At 60.0% G+C, this 16,823-nt stretch overlaps 1 protein-coding gene across 8 annotated transcripts in view; it reads left to right on the top strand.

Annotated features, from left to right (window-relative positions):
* ADGRB2 (adhesion G protein-coupled receptor B2) overlaps positions 1-13,053 on the top strand; it is a 36,333-nt gene extending 23,280 nt beyond the window's left edge. For 3 of the 8 annotated variants that reach the window (XM_059896544.1, XM_059896510.1, XM_059896483.1), the window contains 20 exons: positions 67-175; positions 504-834; positions 1,201-1,306; positions 1,499-1,542; positions 1,818-1,944; positions 2,403-2,506; positions 2,614-2,716; positions 3,404-3,554; positions 3,730-3,799; positions 4,194-4,260; positions 4,395-4,480; positions 4,784-4,882; positions 6,958-7,129; positions 7,446-7,541; positions 7,881-7,920; positions 8,598-9,217; positions 11,604-11,639; positions 11,903-12,001; positions 12,101-12,157; positions 12,573-13,053. In XM_059896544.1, the coding sequence (XP_059752527.1) occupies positions 67-175; positions 504-834; positions 1,201-1,306; positions 1,499-1,542; positions 1,818-1,944; positions 2,403-2,506; positions 2,614-2,716; positions 3,404-3,554; positions 3,730-3,799; positions 4,194-4,260; positions 4,395-4,480; positions 4,784-4,882; positions 6,958-7,129; positions 7,446-7,541; positions 7,881-7,920; positions 8,598-9,217; positions 11,604-11,639; positions 11,903-12,001; positions 12,101-12,157; positions 12,573-12,758 (2,703 nt within the window). In that variant the 3' untranslated portion in view covers positions 12,759-13,053. The remainder of the gene's footprint in view (positions 1-66; positions 176-503; positions 835-1,200; positions 1,307-1,498; positions 1,543-1,817; positions 1,945-2,402; positions 2,507-2,613; positions 2,717-3,403; positions 3,555-3,729; positions 3,800-4,193; positions 4,261-4,394; positions 4,481-4,783; positions 4,883-6,957; positions 7,130-7,445; positions 7,542-7,880; positions 7,921-8,597; positions 9,218-11,603; positions 11,640-11,902; positions 12,002-12,100; positions 12,158-12,572) is intronic. The other 5 variants (XM_059896520.1, XM_059896493.1, XM_059896537.1 and 2 more) reach the window with 4 other exon arrangements.
* Positions 13,054-16,823: the final 3,770 nt, after the last annotated feature.

Here is a 16,823-nt window from a genome sequence, read left to right as displayed (position 1 = left end):
GGCTTCCAGGCTTGTTCCCCCATGGCCCACCCCTGCCTCGGTCCCTTACGCCCTGTCTGTCCCCAGGTGTCCCCTGGCTCTGTGCACCTGCTCCGGGTCGTGGAGGACTTCATTCACCTGGTGGGCGATGCTCTCAAGGCCTTCCAGAGCTCTCTGATTGTCACAGATAACCTGGGTACAAGGAGGCAGGCAGGGGAGGGGGTGCTGGATGTGGCCGAACGCAGGACGCCTTGGGGGAGGGATGGTTTCTGAGGGCTTTTCCTATCTTCCTCTCTTTCTCTGGGCCCTGCCTTTCCTTCATTTAACCCCTTATTTGTATCTCTGTCTCCATGTTTCTTCCCATGCTCCGTCTCTTTGTTGTTTCTCTGTATACGTGTCTCCCCGCCTCTTTGTTTGTACCAACCTTGGTGTCTGCATCTGCCTTCCTGCTGTCTGTCTCCCCCACATTCATCTCTTCCCCTGTGACCTTCCCCTCTGTTTCTGTCTCTGTCTGTCCTCTGCAGTGATCAGCATTCAGCGAGAGCCCGTCTCAGCTGTGTCCAGCGACATCACGTTCCCCATGCGTGGCCGCCGGGGCATGAAGGACTGGGTGCGGTACTCAGAGGACCGCCTCTTCTTACCCAAGGAGGTGCTCAGCCTCTCCTCCCCAGGGAAGCCGGCTGCATCCGGGGCAGCAGGCAGCCTTGGCAGGGGGAGAGGCCCAGGAACCGTGCCCCCTGGCCCGGGCCACTCCCACCAGCGCCTCCTCCCGGCAGACCCTGAGGAGTCCTCCTCCTACTTTGTGATTGGTGCTGTGCTCTACCGCACCCTCGGCCTCATCCTGCCGCCCCCCAAGTGAGTCCCTGGGAGGGGTGGATGGGGCTGCTGCGGGTCCAGGGAGGCCCAGGTAAGGGAAGGAGGGCTGAGCCCGTGTTGGCCACAGAGAGAGCCATCTGCAGCCTCAGGGACCCTTCGCCTGGCTCTGGACACAGGTGCTTCTCCAAGACGTCCATGCAGCTCCCAGAGGCTTCAGAGGAGGTGCAGGGGGTGTTGGACTGAGCTCTAGACTTCACCCAAAGTCCTGGGCCCCATTGAACTCTAGGCCTTCCCCTGGCCTTGGCACCATGGTAGCCCCCTGCCCTCGATCCAAAGCACCTTCAGGGTTCCTGACTGGGTCTGGGCACCTGCTGGCAGGAGCTGACCTCAGCATCTGTCCCCCAGGCCCCCGCTGGCCGTCACATCCAGGGTGATGACAGTGACTGTGAGGCCCCCCACCCAGCCACTAGCTGAGCCCCTCATCACCGTGGAGCTCTCCTATATCATCAACGTGAGTGGGGCCCTGGGCGGGGACCCTGGGTATGCCCCAGCCAGGGCAGCCAAAGGCCTGTCTGATGGGCAGATGGTCTGCCCTGATGGCAGGCTGAACCGCTGACCTGCATGGGGCCTGCCATGGCAGGATGGGGTGGTCACGGGTGGGCAGCTTCCCCCCCACACTGCACTTAGGTCTTCTGCTCCTCAGGGCACCACGGATCCCCACTGTGCCAGCTGGGACTACTCCAGAGCGTGAGTTGGGCAGGGGCTCTGTGTGGGGAAGGGTGCAGCCCTGGGACTCCTCCCTCAGGAGGGGATGTCCTGCCTGGAAGGCCAGAGGGAGGGTGCCTTGGCACCATCCTTGGCCTGAGGGATCAAGGGCAAACCCTGTGGCTCCCGCTGCCTGCCTGCCTGCCTCTTGGATGTGGCCTTGCTCTGGGTTTCACCTGTCCTTGGGCAGTGGCCAGCACTGGGAGTGGGGCCGTGGAGCTGGGCTGGGGCTCATTCCACCTCTCCCTCCACCCAAGAGATGCCAGCTCAGGGGACTGGGACACTGAGAGCTGCCAGACCCTGGAGACCCAGGCAGCCCACACTCGCTGCCAGTGCCAGCACCTGTCCACCTTTGCTGTGCTGGCCCAGCCGCCCAAGGACCTGGTGAGTGGGAGGGAAGTGCCTGGGCTGGGCCGGAGAAGAGGCTCCTGGGTGCCAGTGGCCATCTGTGACAGTGCTGGCGGGGATCTGGGTGATCCCACGTGGCGTTTGCGTGGGTGTACTTGTGGGATTGCACGTGGAAGTCTGTGCCCCTGGGATGGTGCTCACAGCGATGACACATGCCCAGGGGTGTGTGGCAGTGGGTGATTGCATGCGTATACACACACACATGTGTCTGGTTGTGTGTGGAAGAGTGCGGGTGACAGCATAAATACACGTCCACGTACGTGACTGGGTCTGCTCTCTGCACGTGTGGAGGCAGTGGTGAGTCCCCTAATGTGTGTGGGTGTGACACAGGTGCAGGTGCCAGTCTGTCCTAGACAGGAGGTGGGGAGGGCGATGGCACCCCTGTAGCTGCCCTCTCCCAGTGACCCATCTGACGGTCTGCCCCTCTACCCCAGACCCTGGAGCTGGCGGGCTCCCCCTCGGTCCCCCTTGTGATCGGCTGTGCTGTGTCCTGCATGGCGCTGCTCACCCTCCTTGCCATCTATGCCGCCTTCTGGAGGTAGGTGGGACGGTGGGGAGTTGGGGGGGGCGAGGGGCGGGGCGGGAGGTGGCCGGCCACCCCAGGTTGGGCTAGCTCCCCTGTCTCTGCCCACTGTGCCCCACCAGGTTTATAAAATCGGAACGCTCCATCATCCTGCTGAATTTCTGCCTATCTATCCTGGCATCCAACATCCTGATCCTCGTGGGCCAGTCGCGGGTGCTGAGCAAGGCAGGTGCAGGCTCACAGGGGGGCCGGGGTGTGAGAGTGGGGCGAAGGGGGGATGGCGCGTGTGCTCGTGTGTATGAAACTAAGTGCCGGATGTGTGTAGACACTCGAGCTGGGTGTTGGGTGAGGGTGTGTGTGGGAGATAGTGTGTGAGCGTACATGAGGGAGTTGGAGAGGGGGTGTGTGTACTCCAGTGAGGGATGTCTGTGTACATCTGTGAACGTGTACGTGAGCCGAGCGCCTGTGCGCACGTGTGTTGGGCGTGTCTGCGGGCATGTGGGAGCCCAAGCGAAGCCTCCTGTGCCACTTGCCCGCATCTGATCTGTGTTGGCTGTCCCTTATGCCCCCTCGGCCCTCTCTGCACAGCGCCAGCCCTGCTGGTGCCAGACGTGGGGCCCACCCGGCCATGACGTGGCAGGCACTCCTGTTTGTCCCCCTCCCTGACAGCCCCGTCTGTGCGTGGGCAGCCTGCCCGCCCGCCTCCTGGATGCCGAGTGCCGTGTGCGTGTCACCGGGCCTGTGTCGTGCTGTGTGTGGGTGCAGGAAGACGGGGGTGCCTGGCAGGGTTCTGTGGGAGGCGGAGCTCAGGTGGGCGGCCGTGGCAGCGCCCAGCAGTGGACGTGGGAAGCCCGGCGCCTCCCACCCTGGCGGCTGCTCAGGGCCACTCCCTCCCTCTCCTTCTCCCTGCAGGGTGTGTGCACCATGACAGCCGCCTTCCTGCACTTCTTCTTCCTCTCGTCCTTTTGCTGGGTGCTCACTGAGGCCTGGCAGTCCTACCTGGCTGTCATCGGACGGATGCGCACCCGCCTCGTCCGCAAGCGCTTCCTTTGCCTGGGCTGGGGTGAGCAGGGCTCGTGCTAGACCCTGTCACTGGGCCTTGGGGGCAGGGGCAGCAAGTGAGCTTCCGGCCCCGGCCCTGCTCTCTGGGCACAGGGGTCAGCTGGGCTGGGGGTCTGGGAGGATGAAGGACCCTGAGGACGAGCGGCCATCTCACTCTGGCTCCCCCGCTCCCCCAGGTCTGCCTGCCCTGGTGGTGGCCGTGTCGGTCGGCTTTACCCGCACCAAAGGATACGGTACATCCAGCTAGTACGTGGGCCTTCCCGGGGTGGGAAGCGGGAGTCAGTGGACCTGATAGGCCTCCAGACTTCTCGGGCTGTGATCCTGGCCCACTCCTGCCGTGGGACTTTGGGCAAATTCTCCCGTCTCAGCCTGTTTCCCTGACTATAAAAGGCTGTGCTGGGATTGGATAATCTCAGAACCATTTAGGTCAGGGATCAACCCTGGTAGCCCCAGGGCCCAGGTAGCCCCAGGGCCCTTGTTAGAGGGTCTCAGCAACAGTCAGTGGCTCACTCTCACCCTGTCTGGGTCCCTGCCCCATGCGTAAGGTGACCTGGCAGCTCAGGGAGCCCTGAGGGATGGTGTTTGAGCATGGGAGCGGGCCCACTGGTTGTCTGATACCCCCTCTTTCTGCCCTGCCCAGCTGCTGGCTCTCTCTGGAGGGTGGTCTGCTTTATGCCTTCGTGGGCCCAGCAGCTGTCATTGTCCTGGTATGTGCCCCTGCAGCGTCCTGGGAGGGGCATGGCCCCAGGGGGGGGGTCTACCTCCTCCACCTGGGGATTTCCCTGCCAGGAGGGCATCTGGTGATCCTGTCTTCCCCTACCCAACTCCACCGGGCCCCCAGGTGAATATGCTCATCGGAATCATCGTCTTCAACAAGCTCATGGCTCGTGATGGCATCTCAGACAAGTCCAAGAAGCAGAGGGCCGGGTAAGGGGAGGGGGGTCGCTGTGACTTGGCCTTGTGGGAAATGCTGTAGGGAGGGTGGGCCACAGCCACTCTTGGAGACTCAGGGCTTGATGATGCGACCGGGGCTCCCTGACCTTGGTGCATCAAGGGTGCAGGCAAGGTGGGCACCCGGTGTGCTCAGCTGCAGCCCCTCGCCCACCCTAACCCACCTCTCTCTCTCTCATCTGCCCTCCCCCTCCCACCCCACTCGGGGCTCACACTGCCCCATCTCTTCCCACTTCCCGTGTGTCTCCCCCCTTCTCCCATGTCTGTGCCGCCCCCGAGGTCGGAGCGGTGCCCCTGGGCCAGCCTGCTCCTCCCCTGCTCAGCGTGTGGAGCGGTCCCCAGCCCCCTGCTCAGCTCAGCCTCGGCCAGGAACGCCATGTTAGTTGTGCCCCCGTGGGAAAGGGGGAGGGTGGGAGGGGGCAAAAGAAGGGGGGGCAGTGCCCGTGGTGGGGGGAGGAGGGATATCAGCCCAGTGCCCTGGAAAGCTTGCCCTGCCCCGCCAACTGCCATGCACTCTCAAGGGCTCAACATTGTGATGGCAAAGAGGCCACAGGGAATGAATGTCTGTGCCTTCCAGAAAATGCCGGATTCCCGTGCCCACCCCTTGCTCCCTGGCCCTGCCCCCCCAGCCCCGGCTTACATTTTATCCAGGCACAGACACACACTCCCCCTTATAGCCCCAACCTACAGAGGCTCATAGAATCTTCCACCCTTAGAATTTTTGAGCCCATGGAACCTTAGAATTAGAATGGTAGAATCTTAGAATTAGACAATCAGAAGCTAAGAATGTTCGAATGAGTGAATCATAGAGTCTTATCATCTGTCATAGAATCTGAGACTTAGAATTTCAGAGGCATTGAATCTTACAATCAGTTGGAGGACAGAGAATCTTGGAGGTAGGGAATTATTTCACTGAGCTGTCCCCGGGCAGCTGAGACTCTTAAAATCCCAGCCGCACAAGAGTAGAATGAATGAATGAACTTCAGGGCTTCAGGCCCAACCTCCCACTCAGGGCCAGAAATCCAGCTGACCCTCCCTGAGCAGTGGGGGCCCAGCTCTGTCTTACACACCTCCAGGATCAGGGAGCTCACTGCCTCTGGAGGCGGCTGGCACCATCTCTGGGAACCTCTGTGTAGCAGAAAGCTCCCTTTCGCTTGGACTCCCATCTGCCTCTCTGACTCAGTCTCTCAGAACTAGCAGTTAAAAGCTTGGGCTTCCGAGGTGCCACTTGGGTTTGCATCCCGGCTCTGTCTCTGTCTGCCCAGCTGGGCACACTCCAGTTTCCTCATCTGTAAATTGGGATAATAATCCCCATGCCTGTTTACTGGAGTTGTTTTGGTCACAGTGTGATTAATGTATGTAAAGTATTTGGTGTAGGGCCTGCCAGAGAATTGGTGGTTAATCAGTGGTAGCCCTCATGGCTGTGATTAGGTCCTCTCTTTAGTCTTGGCTCTGCCCCCGGGGCCTATGGAGACCACTGTGCCCGCCCCCTGCCAGGCTGAACAGCCCTGGACCGCTCTTCCTAGGGCAGGTCTTGGCCGCCTGCCCATCTTTCTGCCTTGTCCAGAGCTGTGCCCACCCCTGCCTGACTCTCCCACCGGCGATGTTCATGAGGCAGAGTGGGCAGGGTGTGGCACCTGGCCCAGTAGGGCAAGACTGCCCTACTCTGCGCTCGTGGGCTGTTGCTGGTGGGGGCAGGCTGGCACTGGTGCCCAGATGCCTGGGCCCCTCTGCCTTTTTTCTCTGCCCTCCCTTGTCAAGGAGGCCGGGGATCTGTGGATTTGGCCCTGACCCTGGCTTTGACCCCCAGCCCCAGCTATGATCTTTCTGCCCAGCTCTGAGCAGGCCCTGGGAGCCTGGCACCTCCTCCTTGGGAAGCTGAAGGGGAGGAGCCTCTGCTGCCCTGGCCCCCCGTCTTCTCCCCAAAGATTTGTGCTCTGTGATGTCCTCCGTCCTCTCTGCCGATCTAACCTTCCTGTGTGTCTCTGCCCGTCTCATCCGCTCTCTCACCATGTCTGCCGTCTCTCTTTGTCCCTCTTCCTCTCCTCCCCTCCCAGACTCTCTGGGGATGTGGCCCAAGCCTGTGATTCTGTGCAAATTGTGGCTGAAACTCACAGCGTCTGCATCTGTCTCCCTCCTCCTCTTCTCTCCCACTGTTTCTTTCCACCTTCTTTGTCTCTGTCCGCTGATGCTGCCTCTGGCTCAGTCCCATTGTGTCGGTGTGTCTGTCCCTCCCCCTCTCCTTGTCCCCCAGTTTTCTGCTCTTTGTCTTTGTTCTGTTTCTCTGCCTCCGGCTCCTCAGCCCCCCTGCTTGGGGACATTACTGAGGTCTTGGCATTTGGGGCCCTGCCAGTCGTGGGCAGCTTAAGGGCCCCAGGCTGAGTGCAGGCCCAGGCTCCGCCCAGCCTGTCCCCTGGAGTGTCGCCCTGACGGACCCTCTGCCTTGTCCTCAGGGCCTCGCTCTGGAGCTCCTGCGTGGTGCTGCCCCTGCTGGCGCTCACCTGGATGTCCGCCGTCCTGGCCATGACAGACCGCCGCTCCGTCCTCTTCCAGGCCCTCTTTGCTGTCTTCAACTCCGCGCAGGGCTTTGTCATCACGGCTGTGCACTGCTTTCTGCGCCGAGAGGTGGGCTGGGCCTCTCCTGCCCCGTCCGCCCCCGACCATGCCAGTCCCTCGCTTGTCCCCATGGTGCAGATGGGTGCAGATGGGGAAGATTGAGGCCCGACCGGGTCCCCAGCTGGGCAGCCCTTGATGTGCACGCTGATAGCTTGGGCAGCCTTGGCCTTGGCCTCGGCCCCCTGGGGCTCCTTCTCCCCTCCCCTAGGCTGGATGCGCTTCTTTCCTTCCACACCCGTCTGAGTGCCTGGGATGGGAGGCACAGCCAACCGTGGCGGGGGGCCCTGTGGCAGCCTCAGGCCCAGCAGGCACCTGCTGCCCCCAGGTCCAGGATGTGGTGAAGTGCCAGATGGGCGTGTGCCGGGCCGATGAGAGTGAAGACTCCCCCGACTCGTGTAAGAACGGGCAGCTGCAGATCCTGGTGAGTGAGGAGGCCCGGGCAGGGCACAGGTGCATTCTGAGTGCCCCCTGCCCTAGACCCCTCACCTGCCTCATCTATGGCAGGGAAGGAACAGAGACTGGGTTTGATTCAGGCTCAGCCACTGACAGCTGGGTGGCCTTGGGCAAGTCCTTCCCCCCTTCAGTCTTCCTGCTGTCAGGTGTGGCTGGAGGAGACCACGCCTGGGGCCCCTCTGCTCTGTTGGGCAGTGTGCCCAACAGAGGCAGACCCTCTGGGTGGGTCGGGAGGGGCCTGCATCCCCCCCACCCTGATACATGGGTCCTCTCTCTGCCTGTCTGCTCTCTCCCTCTCTGCCTATAGTCAGACTTTGAAAAAGATGTGGATCTGGCTTGTCAGACAGGTGAGTGGGCCAGGGCAGAGCCGAGAATGGCCCCAGAGAGGGGCAAGAAGGGAGGGCCCCCAGCCGCACCAAGGAAGGCCCTGACAGGTGTCTGGCTGCGGGGTCCAACTTTTGAGTCAGGCAACCCTGAGTTGGATTCAAGGCTGTGAACACCACTCACTGTATGACTTTGGGCAAACACCTTACCCCTGGAGCCTCAGTTAACACACCTATAAAGGAGAGAAATCTGTCCTCCCAGGGTGGGTGGGAGCCTTACGTGAACTGGGGGACGTCAAGTGCCTAGCCGGGTGCTCAGCACAAAGTGGCTGTTATATCATTGTGTCATTTCCATGATTCTTACCAGAACCTCCTTCAAGTTCTGTCTCCTGGGGAGGAGCTGCCCAGGGAGCGGGGAGGAGCAAGGCTCTTTTGACAGCCTTGGGGCTGTCGGGTCAGAGGTCAGGACCCGCACCTGGGCACTGTGGGAGCTGGGCCTTGGCTTTGTTCCTCTCCCTCCCTTGCTGTGGGCCTCTGGGATAGACACCTTCTTAACCCCTGTGTTAACCACCCAGCCATCACGCCAGGAGTCAGTTTCCCCCGCTGTCCAAGCTCAGGGGCTTGGTACCTGCTCAGCCTGGGCAAGGGCCTCTGGGGGCTCCTCCTCCCCCGGACTTACCTCCCTCCACTCCTGCCCCCAGTGCTGTTCAAGGAGGTCAACACTTGTAACCCGTCCACCATCACGGGCACACTGTCCCGCCTGTCCCTCGACGAGGACGAGGAGCCCAAGTCCTGCCTCGTGGGTCCCGAGGGCAGCCTCAGCTTCTCACCGCTGCCTGGCAATCTCCTGGTGCCCATGGCAGCCTCACCAGGGCTGGGGGAGCCACCGCCCCCCCAGGAGGCCAACCCCGTGTACATGTGTGGGGAGGGTGGCCTGCGGCAGCTGGACCTCACGTGGCTGCAGCCTGCCGAGCCGGGCTCCGACGGGGACTACATGGTGCTGCCCCGGAGGACTCTGAGCTTGCAGCCCGGCGGCGGGGGCGGAGGTGGCGAGGACGCCCCGCGGGCCCGGCCCGAGGGCACCCCCCGGCGGGCTGCCAAGGCACTGGGCCATGCCGAAGGCTACCCCAGCTTCCTGTCTGTGGACCACTCGGGCCTGGGGCTGGGCCCTGCCTACGGGTCGCTACAGAACCCCTACGGGATGACCTTCCAACCACCACCGCCGACACCCAGCGCCCGCCAAGTGCCCGAGCCGGGGGAGCGCAGCCGGACCATGCCCCGCACCGTGCCCGGCTCCACCATGAAGCTGGGCTCCCTGGAGGTGAGGGGCTGCTGGGCACGGGCTGGGGGTGAGGGGGTGGGAGGCCTGCCCCCGGGTGCCTGTGACTATGTCTGGCAGCAGCCGGGAACGGACAGCCGGCAGCCTCCTCATACAAAGTCCTGGGGAGTATATCTGCTGTGCGTTTCTCCTCCGTTTGTGCCCACGGCGGCTCCAAGGGAATCCTGGCTCCTCTGAGCTCCTCAAATGGGCTTGGACGCCACGCGCTGAGGGTGCACTTCTCGAAGGTGCTCACACTTGCTTTAGTGCCTGTTTTGGGGTGACCGGTTAGGATGGGCCCTCCTTTAAGGGGCCTGTGGCTCAGGCCCGGTGCTGTATTGCTAGGGAAGCCACATCATAGGGGATGAGAGCCTGGGTCTCTGAGTCCCCAACTTCAGATCTGGACGCTGCTGATCAGTGAGATTTGGAGCATAATCTTCCCCTGAGGCTCACGTAGTCTCTCTTCGCCTTAATCTCTCCGAGCCTCAGTCTCCTCATTTGTAAAGTGGGGATAACACAGGAGCAGCCTCTTGGTAGAGTTGTTGCGAGGACTAATTGATATAAAATATTTATCTCTGTGTGGAGCAGGTAGAAGGTGCTAGATGATTGGGGATTGCTACTGGTATCATTCCTGAAATCAGCCTCAGGCACTGCCCGTAGGCCTGTGGTAATTGCCCCTCTCTTCCTGAGAAAATGTCAGCCCATCTCTTTCCCTGCCTGTGTGTTTTCTGTGGCTGTCCCACCTTCTCTCTGACCTCCTCAGGCCTGCTCCCTGCAGGGAATCACTGGCAACAAGCAGTTGGTCATGGCCCACTGTAGAACTCTAGAACTTTCGTTGGAGGGATGAGGAGGGTGTGGATGAGGACAGGGTCAGGAGTCACAGCTCGGGCACCACTGGCTGCTCATGTTTGGCCCCAGAAACCGGCTCCCCTTCCTCCCCACAGAGAAAACTAAGTTAGCAGCTAGAAGGTTTGCAAGTTTAGTTTTTCTCCCGAAATGTTTCTTGAACATTTGGTGCCTGCTCTTGCCGCAGATGGCAGAAACAGGAAGGCGTCACAAAGACAGAAAACTTGACACGGGAACTGGGGAGGGGAGCGCTCAGCATCGTGGCAGGTTTTGTTCTGGGGACACCTGTCCATGCTTGGGCCCCTGAGGAGGGGCCAGCCCTGGGCTCCTTGTGTGGGAGGTAGCAAAAAACACGGCAGAGTCTTGAGGGGTCAAGGATGACGTCCAGAATTCTGGTGTGGGCAACTGCGATGGGGCGGAGGAGCGCGTTTGGGGCGGGGGAATTTAGAGTTTATTCTCTTGGGCGCAGCCGTGTGTGCCTTGCCCGTGGGCATCAGGGAGCAGGGAGAGGAGTCCCACTGCCTCCAGAAAGAGCAGTGTGGCTGGGAACGGGAAGGACACGTGTGTGTGTGTGTGTGTGTGTGTGTGTGTGTGTGTTTGTGTGTGTGTGTGGTGAAGGGCAGGGGAGAGCGCAGGGCAGAGTTGGGGGGCCGAGAGTTGGAGACGCCAGGGTGGATGGCGAAGAAAGAGCATGCAGGGAGGTGGAAGGACCAGGAGAGGGGTGTCACCACCCCAGTGGTGGTTATCGTGTCTGCAGGCCTGGGACTGGGGAGATCTAGATGACGGTTTTAGCGGCGTTCTTGAGGACTGTGGGGCAAGTCCCTTCACCCTGGACCTCAGTTTCCCCAGTGTAACCTGAGAAGGTTGGTCTTGACCTCGTGAGTGCTCCTGCGCCAACATTCTGAGACTCTAAGGCCTCCTTGAGTGGCACCAAATGCTGCATAGGCCACTGGGGCCTTGAAGGTGGTCTTGGGCAAGTAAGAGCCGGGAGAGGCATGAGGGAGGGAGGCCAGGGAGGCAGGGCCAAATTTGGCAGGAAAAGGGGCAAAGTGCGGTGAAAGGAAGGTTTCTGTAACCCTGCGTCCTGTATTTGCAGGACAAGTGGAGGTTTCCAGGGAGAGAGGAGCCCGTTGGTGGCAGAGAGGATGGGGCAAGATGGGGCAGGACAGAGGGGTGGAATCCAGGACACAGAGGAAGGAGGGTCTGCTCTGTGATCCCATGTGGGGATCTGTGTCCCGCCGTGTTGGAAGTCTGCGCTGTGACATCTGGTCCACGTGCAGGTGCATGTCTACGCGTGTGCCAGCCTTTGTGTGCCCCTGGCAGTCCTGCGGTGGGGTAGCGCCCTGGCGCCTCATCTCCCAGGCCCCAAGCCCATTTCCACAACCTCAAGGGCTGTCCTTTAAAGGATTCTTAGCTCCTGAGCCTGGGCTGGGGGAAGGTACAGTGGGCAGACCCTGGGGGAGCAGATTTCCTCACTCTAAACCCCCTGCACATGGTCAAAAGTTTTCTTCTCTTTCACTGCTTCCTTGTTGCTCCTTCCCAGCGAAAGAAGTTACGGTATTCAGACCTGGACTTTGAGGTAAGTGCTACAGTGTATGTGTGTGTTGGGTTTGGGATTGCGGGGGGCGGTTTGTCCCTGGAGGGTCCCCTCCTAAAATTAGCCCAAGCCCCAGTGCAGAGCCTGACCCCATGACGGTCCCTCAACTGCCCAAGCCCGTAGCTCTGGGGTGAAGAAAGAGCCAGGCCTTGTCCCAGAGGGGCCATTAGCAGGCAGGGATGTGGGGACCCAGGATGCTGAGCGTCCCACGGGGAGCACCTGCCCTGACGCCCTGTGGCTCCCAGAAGGTGATGCACACCCGGAAACGGCACTCGGAACTCTACCATGAGCTCAACCAGAAATTCCACACTTTCGACCGCTACCGCAGCCAGTCCACGGCCAAGGTGAGGGCTTCTCTTGTGACTGCCCCTGCCTGAAGCTCGGGGCCCAACCTGGCACAGTGGCCCCTGGGGTCAGACCCTGACCCGTGGCCCCTGTTGCAGAGGGAGAAGCGGTGGAGTGTGTCCTCAGGTGGGGCAGCCGAACGGAGCGTGTCCAGCGTAAGTGCCCCAGGCTGGGGTGGGGTGGGGGGAGGTGGGCTTCGAGGCACTCATTCCCTCCCTGCCCTCCTCCCCGGCCTGGGCAGCCTCAGCTTGCCTCACCAAGGGCCTGCCCATGGCATAAGCAACAGTCTGGGGTTTTTAGGAGATGGGGGGTATTGGTGGGAGCTCCATCAGGATCTTGAGGAGGGTGGGCAGCAGGAGACATGGTCTCAGGGGGCCACTCTGAGCACAGGGATCAGGAACCCCACTCTGGAGCCAGGCGGGTATGGATTTGAACCCCACTTTGGCACCCGATTGCTCGGTAACTTTGGGCGTCACTGGCCCTCCCTGGGCCTTCTCAGTTGGTTCTTCTGTACAGTGGGTGAGAGGGTATTGGCCCATCGCCACGGGCCCTTCCCTCTCCCCGCCACAGGAGAAACCCAGTCCAGGGGAGCGTCCCGGCTTGTCCCAACAGCGGCGACATCAGAGCTGGAGCACCTTTAAGTCTATGACGCTGGGCTCGCTGCCCCCCAAGCCCCGAGAACGGCTGGCCCTGCACCGGGCAGCAGCCTGGGAGCCCACAGAACCACCGGATGGTGACTTCCAGACAGAGGTGTGAGTGCCACTCCGGACTGCCCACTGCGTATAAATATTATATATCTCTCTATTTTCACACTCCACTTTGGAACTACCCAGGAGCCAGCGCCCCCTCCCCTCTCCCGAGGGCTGGGCAGGGAGGCACAGTGGACTCAGCTGGGCTGGGGGAGCCAGACACAGCGTGGCCGGGGGACCAGGGCCCTTCCTTGTCTCTCAGAGGCCCCTCAGCCCCTGGAGCCCCATCTTCACCCCCAGCCTGTCTGTCCCTGTCCCGGGCTGGGGAAGGGGGAGGGAACTTTCTTGGGAATAAACTTCACTCTGTGGACTTTGCTGCTGAGCTATTTGCTTTCCCCAGGGGAAGGCCCAGCCCTGGGACCCCAACTTTGTTCCTCCATCTCTTTGGTTCGCCTCGCTTGGTCTTGTCAAATTGTGATGGGGTCAGGCTGACTCCACCTGGGAGGGGGTGGCCTAGGCTCTGACTCCATCCTTGCCCCTGACTCCCTGGGTGACCCTGGACACAACCCTTCCCCTGTTGGGGCCTGAGGTAAGCAGATTGGGAATGTAGGGTGGGGCCCCTTGAAGTAAGACTTCCCCATTGGCTGTGATGGTCATGGCTGCCTTTCACTGGGGCCCAGAGGCCAGGCAGAGCTTAGTGACCTCAAGTTCCCCATATGTGAAATGGGGATGGTGACAGTACCTACCTCATAGGGTTGTTACGAGGATGAAACAGATTAACATATGTAAAGTTAGCTTAGCAGTGCCTGGCACAGAAGAAACTCTTTTAGTATTAGCTGTTGTCTAAGGCACCTGGTCTCCTGCTGTGCTCTGTGCTAGGAGTTCCACACCCTCGGCCTGGACCCGTCACAACAACCTTGCAGGAAAGTTTTAGGTGGCCTATTTTGTGGATAAGAAAATGAGGCCCGAGATGGGAAGTGACTTGCTCAAGGCCACAGTCAGAGACAGGGCTGGGACTTCACCTTTATCAGTACCCTCCTAGTAGGACTGGAAGCTTGAGCTCAGCTTCCAGGGACCTGACCTTCTTGGCTGCAGAGGAGCATCGGAGAGCTCAGGTTCCAGGGCTCAGGGGGGGTGTGGGGTGTGGGGTGGAGGTTCCAGGGCTCAGGGTGGGTGTGGGGTGCCAGAGGGCAGTTTCTAGGGCGTAGTCTTTATAAACCTGAGTGAGTGAACCCTTCTCAGTTCCCAGGAATCCAGGCAAAGAACGGGTAGAATCAGTGTGGAGACATGTTGCCATGGCCCTTCTGTGGTCAGGCAGCCATGGGAGCAGAGGCCACAGGTGCAGCTGCCGGCCTGGTCATTTAGCAACATGGGCACCTCTGGGCCCCTCCCCAGAGACTCTGAGACACAGATGCAGGCCCTTGGAGAGCTGACTGACTCTGGAGGTGGACATGTCAGAGGGAGGGGTTAGGTGCTATAGGAGCCTGGATGGGGGAGAAGGAAGAAGGGACTGGCTGCTGGGGTGGGGGTGGGTGTCACAGCTAATGGCCTCCTGGAGGGGCTGGAGGAGTGGGTGTCATGGTGGTACTGGCTCACTAAGTCTCCTCTGAATCCTGCCAGCTGCGGGCCCGGTCAGAGGAGGGAGCAGACCCCCACCCTCCCCTTGGGCAGCCCCAGCACTTATGGGTACAAAGCCATCACTCAGGCACCGTCTCACTTGAGTCTTCGAGGTAGGTATTGTGACTCCCCCAGTTTACAGATGAGGAAATCAAGGCTCAGAGAGGGACCTGACTTTCCCAAACTCCCACGGCTTGTAAGTGGGTATATTGCAACTTGTGCCCGGAGGTGGCAGAATCCCCAGTACCAGCCAGCTTAGGCCAAAGGGAACTTCGTTCGCTTCGGAGTTGCAAGCTGCAGGAGGGGAGTGGTAGGTGGTGGGTGGGTGGCTAGCCTTGGGCGATGAAGGCCAGGATCAGGGTGTGGCCAGATCTCCCATCCCTTCCAGCTGCTCTCTATGTCAGCTCCATTCTTTCAGGCAAGCTTCCTCATCCCCCTGGGCCCCCCAGGCTTCCTTCTCCCAGCCCCTATCACTCAACTCTGCCCCCAGAGGGAAAGAAACTTTCTCTTGAATTCCAATCAGAAAACCCCCAAGGAAGGGCTCTGATTGGCCCCAGCCAGGGGGTGGGGCGCTGTGATTGGCAGCCCCCTTGGGAACCTCAGGGGAGGGGGAGGGGGAGTAGGTCTCCAAAAGGGGAGGTCCTATTCCCAGAAGGGGGCAGTAGGCTCATACAAACAAAGCCCCGGTCCCTGGCCTTTTGCCAGCAGATCCCACGCCACATCTGGGCCAGGCCTTTTTCTAAAAGAGGCATCACCTAAAGCCTTCTGGGTGCCTTTCCTGTGTTTCTGCCTCCCCGCTTCCCAGCGCTGGGCTCCACTGGCCACCACAAGGATCTCTCGGGATGAGCTGCAGTGTGCATTCCCCTCCCTGCTTGTAGTTTCTTGCTTTGCATCTGGTTTGAGGAGGAGGGTGAGTAGTATTCATCCTGTTGATCCTGCTCGACAGCAACCACAGCTGCAGCAGAGGCTCCTGAGGGCTTTGAGACTCACCACTTCCATGGTCAGGGGCAGAGCTTTCCTGTGTCGAGGGCTGTGCTCCTCTCTGCCCGTCAGTCCCCACTCCCTAGGCACTGACTTGCTGCGTCTCTTCAGACAGGTCACCGGGGCCCCGTCTGACTGGGGTTTCCTTATCTGTAGTCCTGATTGTCCTTTCGCTTGGGCTAATATCTAACAACCTGTCACGTCTTTCCTGGACTTGAATTTCTCATCTCATTGTCCTCCTTATTCTCTCTGCCTCCAGTCGCTACCTAGCTCTGGGGTTATCTTTCCAAAATGCACATCTGGCCAGGTCACTGCTCTCCCTGCTCAGAAGGCTTCCAAGGACCCTAGAATTAGCCTAGAATGCAAGGCCCTTAGTGATGTGGCCCTTGCCTACCTCTCCTGGCCCATCTCTCTCACCTCCATGCTTTTGCACATGCCATTCCTTCTGCCTGGAACTTTCACCTGCTCACACTGGCAACTTCCGCTTCAGCCTTCCAGATCTAGCCCCAGTGGCCCCCCTCCGTGAAGCTGCCCCTGAGCTCCCCGCCTCAGCAGTCAGCACTCGCTGGGCTTCCACAGCCCCAGCACACACTTTGACTCTCACACTGCTTGCACAGAATGGCTATCATCTATGTCAGCCTGGTTTGGGTTTGTGCACTCAGCCGAGGGCTCCATGTGGAGCAGGCCTCAGTGGCTGTTTACTGAGTGAACAGATGGAATGCACAAATCTCTCGGAACACTTGTTTTCTCATCTGCAAAATGGGGATACCGATAATCCTTACCCAGCCTTCCTCACTGGGTATCCAGAACATGACTTGAGATTATTCCTGGGGAGAGTTTTGCAGATGGTATCCACCCCTCCCCCAGTTATTCCTTCTTGGGCCTCTGTGCTATATATATTAGGACCCCAGGTGGGAAGCCAGCCCTGGGTGCTGTCCAGGGTGCTGAATGGGACGCTGCCCTCCCAAGCAATAAGGAGACAGCCTGAGAAGCTCACCCAAGCTCACCTGCAGCCTTTCCATGCCTTGTAGACTTGTGGCAAGGTCACCGGTGAGCAGACCACCCCTACTTTCATAAGACCAGACCCTGGGGAATGTCCAACAAAAATATAATGCAAACTACATATGTAATTTAAAACTTTCCAGTAGCTATTTTTTTAAATTATTTTATTTATTTATTTTTGGCTGCTTTGGGTCTTCGTTGCTGCATGTGGGCTTTCTCTAGTTGCAGAGAGCAGGGGCTACTCTTCGTTGAGGTGCGCGGGCTTCTCATTGTGGTGGCTTCTCTTGTTGCGGACCCCAGGCTCTAGGCGTGTGGGCTTCAGTAGTTGTGGCACGTGGGCTCAGTAGTTGTGGCTCCCGGGCTCCAGAGCGCAGGCTCAGTAGTTGTGGCACACAGGCTTAGTTGCTCCGCGGCATGTGGGATCTTCCCAGACGAGGGATCGAACCTGTGTCCCCTGCATTGGTAGGCGGATTCTTAACCACTGTGCCACCAGGGAAGTCCAGTAGCTATTTTTAAAAAGAAAAGATGAAAT

This window comes from Balaenoptera ricei, chromosome 1 (genome assembly GCF_028023285.1).
Source record: "Balaenoptera ricei isolate mBalRic1 chromosome 1, mBalRic1.hap2, whole genome shotgun sequence".
Taxonomy (NCBI): domain Eukaryota; kingdom Metazoa; phylum Chordata; class Mammalia; order Artiodactyla; family Balaenopteridae; genus Balaenoptera; species Balaenoptera ricei.
Note: the sequence above shows the minus strand (reverse complement) of the source record. Positions and strands in the feature narration are given on the sequence as shown.